Source organism: Lygodium microphyllum, chromosome 2 (assembly GCF_053477565.2).
Source record: "Lygodium microphyllum isolate KBCC chromosome 2, Lygodium_microphyllum_v1.1.10, whole genome shotgun sequence".
NCBI lineage: Eukaryota > Viridiplantae > Streptophyta > Polypodiopsida > Schizaeales > Lygodiaceae > Lygodium > Lygodium microphyllum.
Genome location: NC_141136.1, coordinates 46327227 through 46342944, shown reverse-complemented (window position 1 = coordinate 46342944; position 15718 = coordinate 46327227). Strand labels below are relative to the sequence as shown.

The 15718-nt window shown below is 39.6% G+C and overlaps 1 protein-coding gene across 1 annotated transcript; it reads right to left on the bottom strand.

Annotated features, from left to right (window-relative positions):
• Positions 1 to 7564: 7564 nt before the first annotated feature.
• LOC148039694 (uncharacterized) lies at positions 7565 to 14707 on the bottom strand. Its single transcript, XM_087693094.1, has 7 exons — positions 13463 to 14707; positions 13179 to 13332; positions 11127 to 13088; positions 10861 to 10920; positions 8647 to 8864; positions 8445 to 8560; positions 7565 to 8357 (listed from the first exon to the last, which is right to left on the bottom strand). The coding sequence occupies exons 1-7, from the start codon at positions 13865 to 13867 to the stop codon at positions 8258 to 8260; spliced, it is 3015 nt and encodes a 1004-aa protein (XP_087549220.1). The 5' UTR covers positions 13868 to 14707; the 3' UTR covers positions 7565 to 8257.
• Positions 14708 to 15718: the final 1011 nt, after the last annotated feature.

Here is a 15718-nt window from a genome sequence, read left to right as displayed (position 1 = left end):
ACCCTTTTTGCTACAGAGAGTAACCAATAAAGATGCACTTCTCAACTTTTGGATCCAACTTGGATCTCAACTCATCTGGCACATGAACATGGGCAATGCAACCAAAAATTTTCAAATGAAAAATATCTAGTTTCCTACCAGTATACCTCTCCTCTGGAGTCATGCCATGTATTGCTGCAGTGGGAGTCCTGTTCATTATGTAGACTACTGTAGCAATTGCCTCAGCCTAGTAAAAATCTGGCAGGTTTTTTTCATTGAGCATGGCACGAGATACCTCTCCAATATGCCTGTTTTTCCTTTCTGCAATTCCATTTTGATGTGGGGTATGACTACATGAATATTGTTGCTTTATGCTATGCTCCTGCAAGAACCTTGCAAACTCATTTGAGAGGTACTCTCCCCCTCTATCTAACCTTAGGCATTTTATTTGCAGGCCTGTTTCTTTTTCAACCATAGCTTTAAGAGTTTTGAAATGCCCAAAAAATTCAGTTTTCTTTTTCATAAAATACACCCAAACTTTTTTGCTATAGTCATCAATAAAAGTGACAAATTAATGACAGCCTCCAATAGATGTAGCTTTAGTAGTCCACACATCAGAGTGAATTAATTCCAATGGCTTCTTACTCTCTTGAACATGTCTAGGAAATGGTTTCCTTGCCTGTTTTCCAAATTGACAAGCTTCACATACGTTATGCATTTCTGCAACCTTGAATTTAGGCAATCCTGCAACAATATTTTGGGCTTGCATTGATTTAAGTCATTGTACATTAACATGACCAATGCGTTTATGACAGATATCAATATCTACAACTACACCAGTCCCATGTGCAAACATTGATGCACTCAATTCAGGCATGTCTACATATCCAACGTAAACATTTTTGCACTTCTTCTTTCCTTTTGCTCTATCAAGAGTTCTTTATTTTTCATATCCTCAACAAAGCATCCATGAGAATCAAATCTGACCTGCAAGCCATGCTCAACCATTTGACCAACAGAAACCAGGTTCTTGGTGATATTCGGGACATGAAATACATCCGACAGGTATTTCTTTTTCCCATCCTGCATAGACAAATGAATTTTTCCAATCTACACAATAGGATGTGCAGTATCATCACCAGTCTCTACAAATCCTGGTTTTTTCATTTTCCTTACATCCTGCATCCATTCTGCATGACCTATCATGTGGTTTGATGCACATGAGTCAACATACCACACATTGTTGCTTTCTTCTCCACTTGTCAAAGAATTGGCCATCTGTTACACCATAAACAAATTCTCATTTCTGTCATCACCCTGTCTACTAGAGGATGCATAATTCCCTTGTTGCAATTTTCCATTCATGATGTCATTCTGCTTTTTATAGCATTCTTTAGCCATATGATCCATTTTACCACAATAGTAGCATTCAACATTGCTGTTTGCATTTTGGTCTCTTTGCCATCCACCACGACCTCTTTGCCTCCCCCTGCCTCTAGAGTTACCACGTCCTCCTCCATAGGACTGGTTTTCTTGAGTTTGCTACATATTCTGATTTCTACCACGGCCTCCAGATCGGCCTCCTCTACCTCTGCCTCTACCTCTTCCAGCATTTGAGTAGAAGACAGCTTCTTTTGAAGTTCCTCCTGAAGAAGATGCACCACCATTTCTCTACTCCTTAGAAATTAGAAGAGCAATCAACTCCTCAAAATCAGGAAACCATTCACGAACGGAAATCGATGTTCAAAACTGTGCATAATCCTTTCTTAGACCATTCAAGGTCACAGAAACTAAATCATCATCTTTCAATGGCGACCCAATGGAAGCAAGTGCATCTGCAATCTTCTTCACCTTCATGTGGTAGTCATTGATGCTCATACTTTCTCTTTGCACATTGTGCAACTCTTGCTTGAGCTGCATTTTCCTGGCTTGCGTATTTGTACTATACATTTTTGACAAAGTATCCCATGCCTCCTTTGGCGTACTTGCATCATGAATATGCACAATCATAGAGTCTGAAATACTGATAGACAGCCAGTATAGAACTTTTCTGGCTCTCTCATGCCATCCTTTAAATGCCTGCATTTGTTGTTGATTGGGAACATCAGGAAGAACTGGTTCTTCTTCGTTTCTTGTAACGAATTCCCAATATCCTTTTCCCATAAGGAAATTTGTCATTCTAAACTTCCATGCTTGGAAGTTGTTCTTGTCAAGCTTTTCAGTGACAATCTGTGAAAGAGAATCAGACGCCATTACAGAACACTGCAAAAAATTCTGTCACTGCAAAAAGCACAGCTTCAGCCTCACAACGGCAAATCTACAAAACTGACGAAAGTGGTATTTGACCACACAGTCACTTCCTAGTGACGATTTTGCATCAACAGGCAACAAGGATGATTCTGTAACTCCCAATGTCTCTGCGCACAGGTATACGATGCAATTTCTATAGTAACTTTTCACCAACCTGTAGAACAGTGGTCGCACAGCAAAAAACAGGGCCTTTTCCTGAGTGCGTGCGGAAAAATTCCGCCTCCAAAACAAGCACCGAAATGGCCTCGAATCAAAAAAACAGGGCAACCATGGGCTAAAGCCCTCCCCCACAGCATATACTGCCCTCTTGCTACACCGCGAAGGATCTCTCAATCTGAGACAATACACTCTTGCACTTTCTGGCTGTGCTACCTGCAGAGACGCTCCCAAAACAGAAAAAATGAAAGCAAGAATGGTCCTCTTACCAGAACACCGCGAACTTGGTTTGTTTTCTTGAGCTCCTTACCACAAACAAGGCTCTGATACCATGTCAAGATTGTGGGAGAAAAGGAAGGAGTCTCACTTGTAGCTTTGTTTCTTGCACAATGGGAAAATACACACACAAGTGGAGGCTGAAAACAGTTTTTCTCTTCTTAGTTGTGTAAGCCAAAAAGAACTCTAGTACAAAGAAATAGAAAAACCCTATATATGGGTCTCAAACCAAACTCAACTAACTAAGGTGGCATACTAACTGAGCCACGAACTAGAGTAGATAAGGATAGATGTCATCTAGCTATTATTCATGAGCGGTGTACCAACCGCATCTGCAGCTAACAAGTCAGTGACATAAATGCACAACGGTCACCCTGGCATATCACGAGTGGAGCTCGATATCTCAACACCAACCTCCACTCAATGTTATCTAAATCAACATCAATGTGAGAAAGAACCTGATGATACATTTGTCATAATAGGTGAGTTTTTAACTTTCACTTTATCTTTTCTTGACATCCGTGATATACTTGGTGGAGTAACATGTGACTTCAATCTACTGCACACTAGGTGTTTTAATAGACGAAATCCCAAAATCCTCATCCAACCTCCACTCAATGTTATCTAAATCAACATCAATGTGAGAGAGAACCTGATGACACATTTGTCATAGTAGGTGAGTTTTTAACTTTTACTTTATCTTTTCTTGACATCTGTGATGTACTTGGTGGAGTAACATGTGACTTCAATCTACAACTCCAAGGTCTATCAATAGAACCATGGCTAGGAGACTCTTGTGATCTACCCAATGTCTGTGACTACTAACCACACTCTCATGCTCATTAATCCCAAGTACATTATACATGTTACTATACCAACTACTCATTTCATCAAAAACAACATCAATACTAACTCTTAGCTCGCGTATAATAGGATTATAACATCTATATCCCTTCAACTCAAGAGAATATTCCACAAATACACAATTTTCCTTGGGATCCAATTTTTTGTGCAACTCATTATAAATATGCATATAAGCAATACATCCAAATACTTTTAAATGGAATAGATTTGGCTTTCTATCTATTAATTTCTCTTTAGGTTCATACCACTTATAATAACAATGGATGTCCTATTCATAATGTATACAATAGTAACAACTACTTCAACTCAATAGTATTAAGGCAAGTTTCTTTCTTACATCAATGCATGAGCCACCTTGGCAATATGCTTGTTTTTTCACTCAGTAACTCCATTTTGCTATGGAGTATATCTACATGTATACTATCTCTATATATCACTTTTTTACAAAAAATTTAGAAAATTCATTGGAGAAATATTCTCTCCCTCCATCCAATCTTAGGCATTTAATATGCAAGCATATCTCCTCCTCAATCAAAGCCTTAAAGGTTTTAAAGTGAGTGAATACCTCACTTTTCTCATGCATAAAGTAAACCCATAATTTGCAAGTATGATTATCAACGAAGGAAATGTAATACTTACAACCACTCAAAGTTACAATCTGTGTAGGATCCCATACATTAGAATTAGAATGTATCAATTAAATGGCGTCTTGTATATATGTTTTTCATGTGAAAACACATGCCTTGCTTACTTTCCAATTTAACATGATTCACATACTTTATGCATCCCATCAACTCTAAATTTAGGCAAGCATCCACAATCTTTTTTGACTGCATATCTTTTAACTGTTATACATTGATATGAACAATTTTCAACCACGACACTTAAACCTTGTGCAAACATGACAACATCCATTTCATGTAGACTTACATCAAGAGCAAATAATCTTCCAACACATTTCCCTTTTACAATCAACTTGCAATCATTTTTTAGATCTTTTACATAACAACCATCGAATGTGAACTGAACCTGTAATCCTTATTCTACTATCTAACCAATAGAAATCAAAAATTTTGTAATATTTGATACATGCAATATATCAATCAAGTACTTAGTTTTACCATCTTGCATACTCAAAGAAACATTTCCAATATGAGTAATGGAATGAGGTGTATCATCCCTTGTCTCCACATAGCCTGGAGACTCTAGATTACACATCTCTCTAAACTACTCTCCATGAGAAGTCCTGTGGTTAGAGACACCCGAGTCTACATACCATACATCATTCTTTAATTCTTTAATGAACCATTAGCAATCATCATAGTATTCATAAAGTGCTACATAACAAATAACAGTTGACTTCTATCAGCATTATTTCTACTGCTATCAAATGCATAATTGCCTTGCTACTTTTTTATTTCTAATTTCAACCTTCTTTTTGAAGTAGTTTTTAGAAATGTAGCCTTTCTGACCACAATGCCAACACTCTCTATTATCACCAAAATTCTATCGCCTATTAGAATTTGTAACTTGTCCTCTTTGATTCCCCTTCCTCAGGACTATCCACCTCTATTTCGATGTGCATCATCATAACTTTGACCACAACTACCATCTTTTGGCCTCTACCACAACCTCTTTTCTGTTAATAGAGTAAAACATCTATTTAAAGTTATTCTTACTTTGAAAAGAAAAGGAATCCAAGCCAAGGTTCTTCTCCTCAAGTATCAATATAGAAATTAAGTTTGCAAATTCAAGGATATCATCTCTCAATACATAGATTACCTGAAGCTCTTATATTCATCTCCAAGTCTAACTAAACATACACATACAACATCATTATTATCAAATACTATATTGATAGATTCAAGAGCTTCCATAATACTCTTGATCTTCAAGGCATAATCATTAATGAATAAGTTTTCTCTTTTCACTTAGTTCGACTCTAACTTAAGCTACAACTTTTTGGCCTTTATGTTTACTTACAACCTTAACAAATTTCTCCATACAATAGCGAGGATATCAAATTCTTGTAAATAGCCCATCATGCTATTTGTGACACTGACAAATAGCCAATATATGACTTTATATCTACTCCTAATCTTTCTTAACCTTTATTTGTTCTATAGTAATGTTTTGTACAAGAATTTCGAGTGTTATTGCCGTGTCTTCTTCAATGTAATTCTAAATACCTTTGTTCTTCAAAAAAATTATCATCCTAAACTTTCATACAAGACAGTTGTTTTTGTCAAGCTTCTCACTAATAATCTAGTTGAAGTTATCAAATATTTTTTATAAAACAAACAACTTGCAAAAACTACAATCTACAAGTCAATATCATATGCACCACAACTAAACATGTAACCTTTTCACTAACTACACAACAACTACAATCTACAATCTGTATACAAATGCCTTTTATATCTACAACCCAACAAGCACCTAAAACCTTAAAGATCCTAGATCTGTAACCTATACACCTATGAACAGTTGATATAGCCAAAACTATATTATATCCAAAAATTATTGTCAAAACCACTTGCAAGTCCAAAATAAAGACTAAAATGACATCAAATGCCAAAAATCACAACAAAAAACCTTAAAAGATAAATCTACAATATATACACAATTCATCCTACTCACTAAGTTTCACGATAATCGAAGACTACAATCCTATGAGTCTCAAGAGCCTCCTATGGCTATAATCCAAGGCAAATCAAGCAAGGTGAAAGAGCTTCTTATGCATTATTTGCTTACGTACTATCATACCCCAATGCTTTTACCTTAGCCTTCAATCAAGCTCCCCGCAACCATGGCACAGTTATGATACCATGAAAATAGACAAGAGGAAAGAGAGGTGAAGAAAACACGAGCATACACACAAAACAATGGAGACTTAAGCACATAGAGATAGAGCTGAAATCTTCTTCTTCTTTTTTATTCTTTCACACATAAGAACTAAGTGTACAATATGATAAAAGACAATACCACTATATATGTACATGCAATTAGGAAGTATAACCCAACTAAGGAAAGAAGAGGTGACACAATGAATGTGCCATAACCAAAGATAGACTACACTAAAATAATCCAAGTGTAGAATCACTAGTGTATCCTCATGTCAATCACCTAAGATGCCCATGAATAATACCCTACCACATCACTAAGACATATAGTGAATACCACATCTCCAAGGATGGACTACATGAGTACAATTCAATATATCAATTCATCTTTATTTGCTAGTTTGATTGCCAACTTAGCATCCATATTGATTGGTGGCTTGTTGTCCTTGAATGCTTGCGAGAAGGTTCATACACACTACAACAATACACACGACAACATTGAACATGAAGGTGTTGAAGTCACTAAGCAATCCCCAACCAAAACTATTCTACAATGTGAGACTCTAGAGAGATCTCCAAGGGAAGAAGAGGAAGGTCTCAACAAGGACACATGCAAAGTGAAATGTCATGAGAGCACTTGTGGTGAGAAAAAACTCTCAAACTTTGAAATGTCGTGAGAGCACTTGTAGCTAAACATGTATGGAGCAACCATAACAAGGTGATGATGAAAAAGGAAAACAAAATTTAAACACAAGTCTTCCAAGCTATAAGGAGGGATAGCCTTGCAATCTTTAAAGCCCTTAGGAAAAAAACTCGTATCTCAAAGTAGCAAGTAAGAAATTTGAGGAAAGGCTATAACAAAATTTCAACAATACCTAAAAATCAAAAACTAGTGCAATGTAGGTTGTAGAGATTAGGCAAGTATTCTATTTCATCATCTATGAGGTGTAGTCATAAAGAGGGCTATACAATGATGAAATTGATTGCTACAACCATGAAAGCCGCTAAGCTTTTTATGTAGAGAGTTCATATTGAAGGTCTCCTTGCTAATGACATGATGCAATTAATACAAGACTACAAGACTACTAATAGGCATTATGTCTTATATATTACATGTATAAAAACTACATCTCATCTTTTTGTTTCTTGCCTACTTACCAACAGAAAACAGGTCTAGACGTTATGATGTGCAAATAAATACTAATCGAAGTCTTGAAAATATTACCTTATATCAACACACTACAAACCACAATAGTCTAACATATTTCAAGTCTAGGCTGTGGCATCTCTAGCCAACTGAACGCATTCACGTGTGACTCGCCGGTTGAAATCGAAGGTCGTCCTCGACAAGTGGCTTCGATTAATGTATCGAGCAAGGATTGCTTCGTTGGAGGTTGTCCAGAAGCCATATTTGTTTAAGGAACGGTGCACGAAACTTCCTATTCGGGGCCTTTAGAAAAAAGCACGTTTCATCTTCTCCCTTTTAGCTGTGCACATGGCTTTTGCATGCTTTAGGTCTCTTGTATATCTGATTATTCTTTAATTCAACCACCTTTGTGTCGGTTTTTGGGGGAGAGAGAGAGAGAGAGAGAGAGAGAGATCCTTAATCTCACCTTTATTGCTAGGCTGCATACCCCAATGGAATAGATGTATTACAGTTAGTTAGTGAGCAAGTTTCTCTCAGATCAGGAAGCCTTCTTGAAGGCTTGTGTGTATCTCTGTTAGTATGATCTTGGGTAGTATAGATAAGAAATGGCAATGTAAGAAGCTTGCATACAAGTACACCCAACTAACTTACAGATGCTGTGTTAAATAATATAATCAGACTTTCAACTTTTGATCTCCATAGTTGTCGCCAGGTTGGCAGTAGAAAAGATGGAAGCAGCTGTGGCAGCCATGGCTAGGGTACCCTCCAGAGAGCCTTGTGTTCTGTCAGTGTTCAGACTTAGTCATTAACCCCTACTTCTGAGAAAGCATACACCAAACGTGCAGCAATCAAGCACTCTTAAAACTCACCTTGTCACCTTGTCCTCCTTTTTAAGAACACATTGTGCCATATCTAGCCTTGGCAAGTAGCTCTGGTTGTTCTGGCAATGCGACTGCATCTCAACTATCTGGCTCAGCCAGCTTTCCTGCCCCCAACAAACCACGTAAGTTTAGGTCACATTGTCCAACCAACCTTGAAGAAAATGTTAGAAGAGAGCTCTCCGAGACTTACGAGTCTGGCTCCCTCCGCACTCAATAAACCATCCATGTGCAAGAAGAATGACCTCCATTGCTGCGTCTCATCCATCTGGCTTTCTGTTCCGCTTAACTCCTTACTGCACGCTGTTGGACCCAAGGGCCTTTTCAGCAAATCAACCCCAGGTGGCAGCTTTTCATCTAGTTGACCGGATATAACAACACTGCGAACTCTCCTTCTGCTTCTCTTCAGAGCTGAAAGAACAAAAAACAGGCAGTTACTCTGTGCAACTTAATGTGAGCAATTATTACAAGAAAACAAGGATGGGAGCAACAGAGATGATTAGAAAGGGTCGATCTTATTGATAAGATTGCGTTATTGTGAATCAGTGCCTCGAAGTTATTGCTTAAAACTGGGTTATAGCATTATATAGGAATAAGCATTGACATCCCCAGCCAGCTGTACATGATTGTTCCATACAAGGATTAGTGAGGACTGTGCAAGAAAAATATCCAAGCAAATGCTCCACAAATTGGAGCTTAACTGTTGGTCGTCATTTTCAAAAGGATGTTTGAAAAGTCTAGACTTGGTAAGAGACCAACAATGACGGTAACAAAGCCATTGAACACGAATTGATCAAGTATGTGATAGGAGACTGCTAGAAATCCAACCTTTTGTAATCATTCGAAGCATTCTTCAGTATTCTAAATAGATATCAAATGGGAAAGCAATGGGGCTAACAAGTGGTGGAAGAGCACTCTAGCTCTAATCATGTGTGGAATTCAATAGCTGAATTTGTTCTTTTGTTGAACTCAACGTTTGCTTTATCAAGGTTTACTTCCCCTTTCGGATTCCAAAGGCTAGTTTCGAGCCTTAGATATGCTTTCACTTGCACATGCATTCTCCAAAGATGAGAGGAGTCCAACATGACCACAGATTGAAGCTTGTGCACCCTATCTTCGAGGGTTATTTCTACACTGTCACGTTCAGTGATGACCTACATCTCATCCACGGATTTCTATGCCTTAAACTAAACGTCCAACATTTGGATACTTCAATGCTATTCTTGATATGGCTGAAAATATGTGTCGACACCTTTCACACTCATTGTGCTCCATTCTCTTGTATTTGTGTTTGTTGTTAACTTCCATCGTCCTAAGATTTTTATCAACCACACAATTAAGTTTTTCTCTTTCTTACGATAACATCGATTGTATAACTGGAAGACTTGATAGTCCTCTTTTTACTTTCCAATCACACCCATAAGGGACTGAAAACATCAAAAAAGTCCGAGTACATAGATTGTTGTTTCACTCATTTTGAATCACACCCTCAAGGGGTTTGGATAGTGCAGTGCACGAGGAACAAACTCACTCAACATAAATGGCCCTACCTAGTTTGATGGTCACATTGAAACCCCAAGCTTATGGTCACATTGAAACCCCAAGCTTTAACACTATATCAAAGGGCGCACTTCCCAGCATCGTCCCTCAATTTGGGTTTTGATTTTTCACTATGGAATGTCAATTTGAGAATTTTGAAGATACACTGAACTCGGTTTGGAGTCTTCTATGAGTCAATCGGAAAGTATCAGGTAATGAAACCTTCATTGCATCTTGGTGCTGCAGCACTTTGCAAAAGCGGTTGTTGTTATTATAAAGCTTTATCCCTCAGAGTTAACAACCGGCCTTTTATGTCCTCATAACGCTCTTTTTTTTGTGTTGCAGATTCACACTCAGATCTGTGGATAATCAATGAGGACCTAAATCTTACTTGGGGAGATGTCTAACCACCGCCCAAGGAAGATAGTCAACGACCTCCTAAGTTGCCTACAAAAACAGAAAAACCCTCAAAAAACCACTGCTTTCCATCTTCAATTGGCCCTTTTGAGCTCAAACTTTGGAAAATATATCAATGACTCCCTCTAATACTAATATACTATCAAGAATCATGCGAGATCTCTTGGGCTCGAATTTTGCAAAACATATGAATGACGTCCTCTAACACTACTGAGAATCATTCGAATATCAGGCCTTTCCGTACGAGGTTCTAAGTGGCATCGGTTGACTGAGAATCAATCACTTAAGTTGTGCTGCGCAATTATCCGCCAGGAATCTGACTTCTAAACTTATATGCAGAGCATTGTGCGCCCTCTTCCTCACAAATCTAATCCAAAACTATTAGATGACATGCAGATTAAACGGGACACGGAAAGAGACAAACTGCATTATAAGGATTCGACGCCCTTACCAGAAAGGCGACCCTTGATATCGAGGCGCAAAAGCTCCAGCCAGCACGATGCTACATTGGCTGCATATAAACATGCATCATTTAGATTGTATATACTAGCTAGATACTAGTCAACAGATAATAACATATACATGAGTCCAAACATCCTGTTTTCAGCCCATAGGACTCCACATGCTTGCCCACCAACAGGAGGTCCCTGGGGACATGGATGTGTGACCTAGCGGCAGGAGTGGCATATTCTCTTTTGTGGATTCATTGCAACAAACCTGCAGTGCACACAGCCGTAGAAGACTTGCTACTCTCCCTGGGCTCATCATTAACGATAAGTTGTGGTTGGCGTCCACCGTCCTCAGACTGTATGCAGTTGAGCTGCATCATGAACTTGCTTCCCCCTGTATCTGTAGTCTCCAAAGCGTTTTCACATTGCCTCACATCGACAGAAACCCAATCAGCATCGCGTTCCTCCTGCTTTTTCACGTGTCCAGTTGGACGAGCGACACCTCCTGCACTGTTATGCAACGCAGTCTTAGGCTGAGATGCACCACCACTGACTAGCCCTTGCACATCTGTACTCCTCCTCCTCTTGGGAGACCTTTCCTTGCGTGGGTCATGAAAGTCTGGAGCTCTTCTTCCCTCTTCTTGAATGTCTTGATATTGGCCTGGATCACCTTTTGCTCTGCAAGATGGGGCTGACCCAATCACAGCTGCCAAAACTGCATGGACTTGTGTTTTGTCTCTCAAGCGGTTTATGATGCCAGGATTAAGGCTGCCTAATAAGCCACTAGGAGCACAAACTCGTGCGAATTTGTTGACAATCTCCTTCTTCCTTGGACAGAAGTTGGACTTTTTAGGTTGCCTTCCTCGTCGTGCTCTAGGCAATGAGGTGCAAATGTTTTGGCTATGAGCATTCCCTTGTTGCTGCCAGCTTAAGCTAGCATTTGCAACTGAACCAAAGGACAAGCAGTTTGCAGGTACCCCAACAGCTGAAACAAATGTCTTGTTGCCTATGGAGGCACCCAAGGCATCAGTGCATGACTTTGGGGCCAGATCTCTATTATTCTGTGGATCAAAATTGGGTCCAGTATACTCGAACAGCCCTGCCATCCTATTCTTATTCAAGTTCTTTTGGAATGGCTCCATGATTGCTGAAGGACAGTCAATAGTTTGTTTTTCCTGCAATCTTTTCACTTCAAGTTCAGATGTATTTGATGCCAAATGGCATTTAACAATGTTCAAAGCTTCACAAGATTTATCGGGACCTGAATGAGAATCGACCTTCACCAAGGCCGTTTCAGAAACAGTGTCCGTGTTACTAGATTTGATGTTTGATTCTGATGCTTTGCTATCTTTCTTATTCTGCACAGTACTATTAGATAATCCTTCCTTGTTTAAATAGCAAGCATGTTCCTGCTTAACAGCTGTTAATTGGGAGGAACCAGCAGTGGAAATGTCATCTTGTCTGAAGCAGTTGGAACTTTTTATGTGGCATTCCAAGTTTTTCGCTGGATGTCCATTTTTGACCTTGTTATCTACATTGTGATTATCCAGTATTTTGTTTGAAACATAATGAAAAAGGTTCATATTACTTGAGACCCTTCCAACAGCAGCATTCTCCCGCTCCCAACATGAGTTTTCAAAAGAATCTTCAATCTTGACAGCTATCAGGAGTGAGGTTGGTTGACAGGTGGCTAAAGTTTGAGTTGAGCTCAAGGCCCCTGAGTCACTCTCACTGCCTGCACAAATAGCCATACAATGGTTATCTACAGCAGCAGCTGCAACTTGATGCTTGCCTTTCTTCTTATAACTGCTTGAAGTCACATGCCTTGTCTTTGGATATGTTGGTGGTTTTAATTGCCCCTTAGTTTTGGAAAAATTTTCAGAAATCCCATTATCAACCAGTCTTTCCAAATAGCTCTTCTTCTCTTGTGAATCATGAGACATAGTTGGATTGTCTTCCTCTGTTTTCAGATCCAAACAAGCAGCTTCTCCCAGAAGGTTCAAGCCTTGAGTGGAGGACAGAGGTGAGATGGTGGATTTTGCTTCTCTGTAGAGGGAAGTTCTAGAGCTGCATCCTTGGGGCAATTTTGCAGAGAATTGATCCTCTTTGCTTGTCGAGAATGTTTGAATGCCGCTACTCTTGACCTCTATATGTGTTGCTGAGAGATCCAAGGGTACCACTTTGGAGACCATAGTGGCTAGCCTACTCATTTTTAATGCAGAAGCATTACCTGCAGATTTCATTCCGTTGAAAGTGTCACTACATTGTTGAAAGCAAGAAGTCAATGCTGGAAGCTATGAAAATCTTTAGTATGACATACCACCATGCCCCAAACTCTTATGTCTATACCCTTTATGCTGCTTAGCAAAGGCTTGCATTTTCTCTGAACCTTCCACAGCACCATTCTCTTTGCTTTCATTTTCAGCAATTGTCCGATGCTTGGCCATTTGGCCAAATCTTGATGTACTCTGGACCTGAAAATCATAATGTTGATATCAAACTACAAAAGAATGTACAACAAGATGAAGAGAAACCTTTAGTTTTCAATAGACTTTGCCATATGCATAATTTAGTAACACAGATGATTGTGAGCTCTGGACTGACCTTGGTTTGAGTGAGAGTTGAAGCTAAGGAGAGTCCCATAGGATGGCTGTAGTGAGACTGCATTGAGTGCCTGCTAATGGTATCCATGTTAATGTCAAGGCTAGTGAGCGGCTTCATGCAATCACCATGCACATCATCATCATGATAATCATCACCATCATCATCACAATTCTCACACTGAGGAGCACCAGTGGAAACCTTATCAAAAGATTCCAACTGCTGCTTAGCTTCCATGTGTTGGGATACCATGCTGCCACTACTGCTGCAGAAGGCAGCTGAGCTCTTCTGAACGCTCTGTTTGCTTCCCTTGTCCCTAGACTCTCTCCCATGCCATAGGTTGGAGCTTAGAAGGGTGAGAACATTGGATGCAACCTTCTCTTCATCAGAGGGACTGCAAGGCCCCATGGCAACGTACAGGCTATCTCTTATCTATGTATTCTCAATCTTTTCTATCCCGCTTCCTTGTTAGAAGCATAAGTAGCTTAATCTGACAATGCCGTGCATCGACTTTCATGAAGGCTTCTTTCTCCCATACGGCGTCAGCTTTCTTGTGAAAGCTTGACTAGCTTCATAAAAGGAATACTCTGCGGATTTGAGAGCTTGACTAGCTTCATAAAATGAATACTTAGCAGATTAGCAAGCGTTTCCCTCCTCAAGCTTGTGGTTCTTTTCTTCTCATCGGCTGCGTATTTAAGATTTGCCAAATCTGAGGAGTTCCAAGGCTTAGCTGGATCTCTGTCTCTACTGCCATCGATTGAAAGGAGGCCTCTTCGATCTAGTAAGAGCGTCCAAACACCGGAATCTCGATACTGAGCTTCAAATCCGGACGTGATTCACACAAATGGAATGCTTCCATGGTCGAATCTAAGGAGTTCCGAGGGGCTAAGGTCTGTCCTGCGACGGGTTCAAAGAAGCCCTCTTTGGCACAGCAGGAGCTTCCAAGGCTTCGAATGCGAACAAAATACACTACTCGAATCGAATGCGGCAATGGTCTAGAAGAAGAAGAAGAAGAAGAAGAAGAAGAAGAAGAAGAAGAAGAAGGAAGCAAGGGTTTCCTTGCGACCAGCAGAAGAGGCAGATAAGATCCTCGTTTTCTTTTCTTCTCTCCTCCTCCTCCTCCTTTCTGGTGTGTGCTATTTTCAGGCGCCCTCCCTCACAACAACGAATCGATTAACGGGGAGCTTCGCCTGCTTACAAGAAGAAGACAATCTCCCTCATTTGAATTTTGAATTTCAAAATACTTCGGGAGAAATAAAATTTCCGGGGCCTTTTTACACAAATCAACGGTCCCCCCCCCCCCCCCACGGACGAGGCAGGTGTCGTTGGTGTAAACGTGCCCCCCAATTAGGTCATTGAACCCACACTCTTGTTGTGACACTCGAAGAGGTTTGCAGTTGGCATGGCACATGCAAATGTCATGCTAGCTCAGCTAGGATCTCATTAGGCCAAGGCTTTGCCTTGCAAGGAGCCCAATACAATGCAAATGTCATGCTAGCTCAACTAGGGGCTTTGCCTTGCAAGGAGCCCAATATTAATACATATGTGAGGGTAAAACAAGGCATACTTAAGCATATTTATGGAATATTTTATGCCATTTATGAACTCATTTATCATCCATCTAGGTACTAGTGGAAATAGCCTCATTAAACGATACAAACATCACTGAACCTGGACTTGTGACTTTTAATTGGTTCAAAAATTGACCGTAGTTATGAAGCTGCATGTGTGAAGTGATACCAAAGAGAAATACTTAGATTCAACTACTTTAGCATCATAACTCTAAAATGATACCAATACCAAAACAATATAAAATAAATACATATACCAAATAAGAAAATGATCCTAGACTATGACAAAATATCCATGCCAACTATTTACACTTCAAAACAAGCTAAATACTCACTAGTCATTGTGTGGAGAGACGCATACCCACCAAAACGTCTATTGTATCAAAGCTACTTGTGAGCTAGTTTCTCAATGTGGCTCTTCTTTGGACGAAGAAAAGATAAAACATGTGATGAAATCAATATCTCATTGTCCCAAATGAAACACATAAGCACCCTATCTAGGGATAGCCTTGAAGCAACAAAGTAGCATCATACCCCAACTCAAGGATGACGCCTCCGTGATGACAAAGAAGCTCTAAGTAGCATGTGACAAAAGTATGGCTTATTTGTATAGTCTCCCTCAAATTATCTCCACCATTGTTTTATCCTCTACTATCAAGAGGCAAGTGGTAGTACACAACAGTATCTA

Excerpts from the sequence above, each read along its gene's own strand:
- LOC148039694 (XM_087693094.1), bottom strand. The coding sequence starts at position 13,867 with ATGGGGCCTTGCAGTCCCTCTGATGAAGAGAAGGTTGCATCCAATGTT. Across the intron at positions 13,333-13,462 it reads CAACTCTCACTCAAACCAAG|GTCCAGAGTACATCAAGATT; the intron begins GTCAGTCCAGAG and ends TATGATTTTCAG. Across the intron at positions 8,358-8,444 it reads AAGGAGGACAAGGTGACAAG|AACACAAGGCTCTCTGGAGG; the intron begins GTGAGTTTTAAG and ends GAACACTGACAG.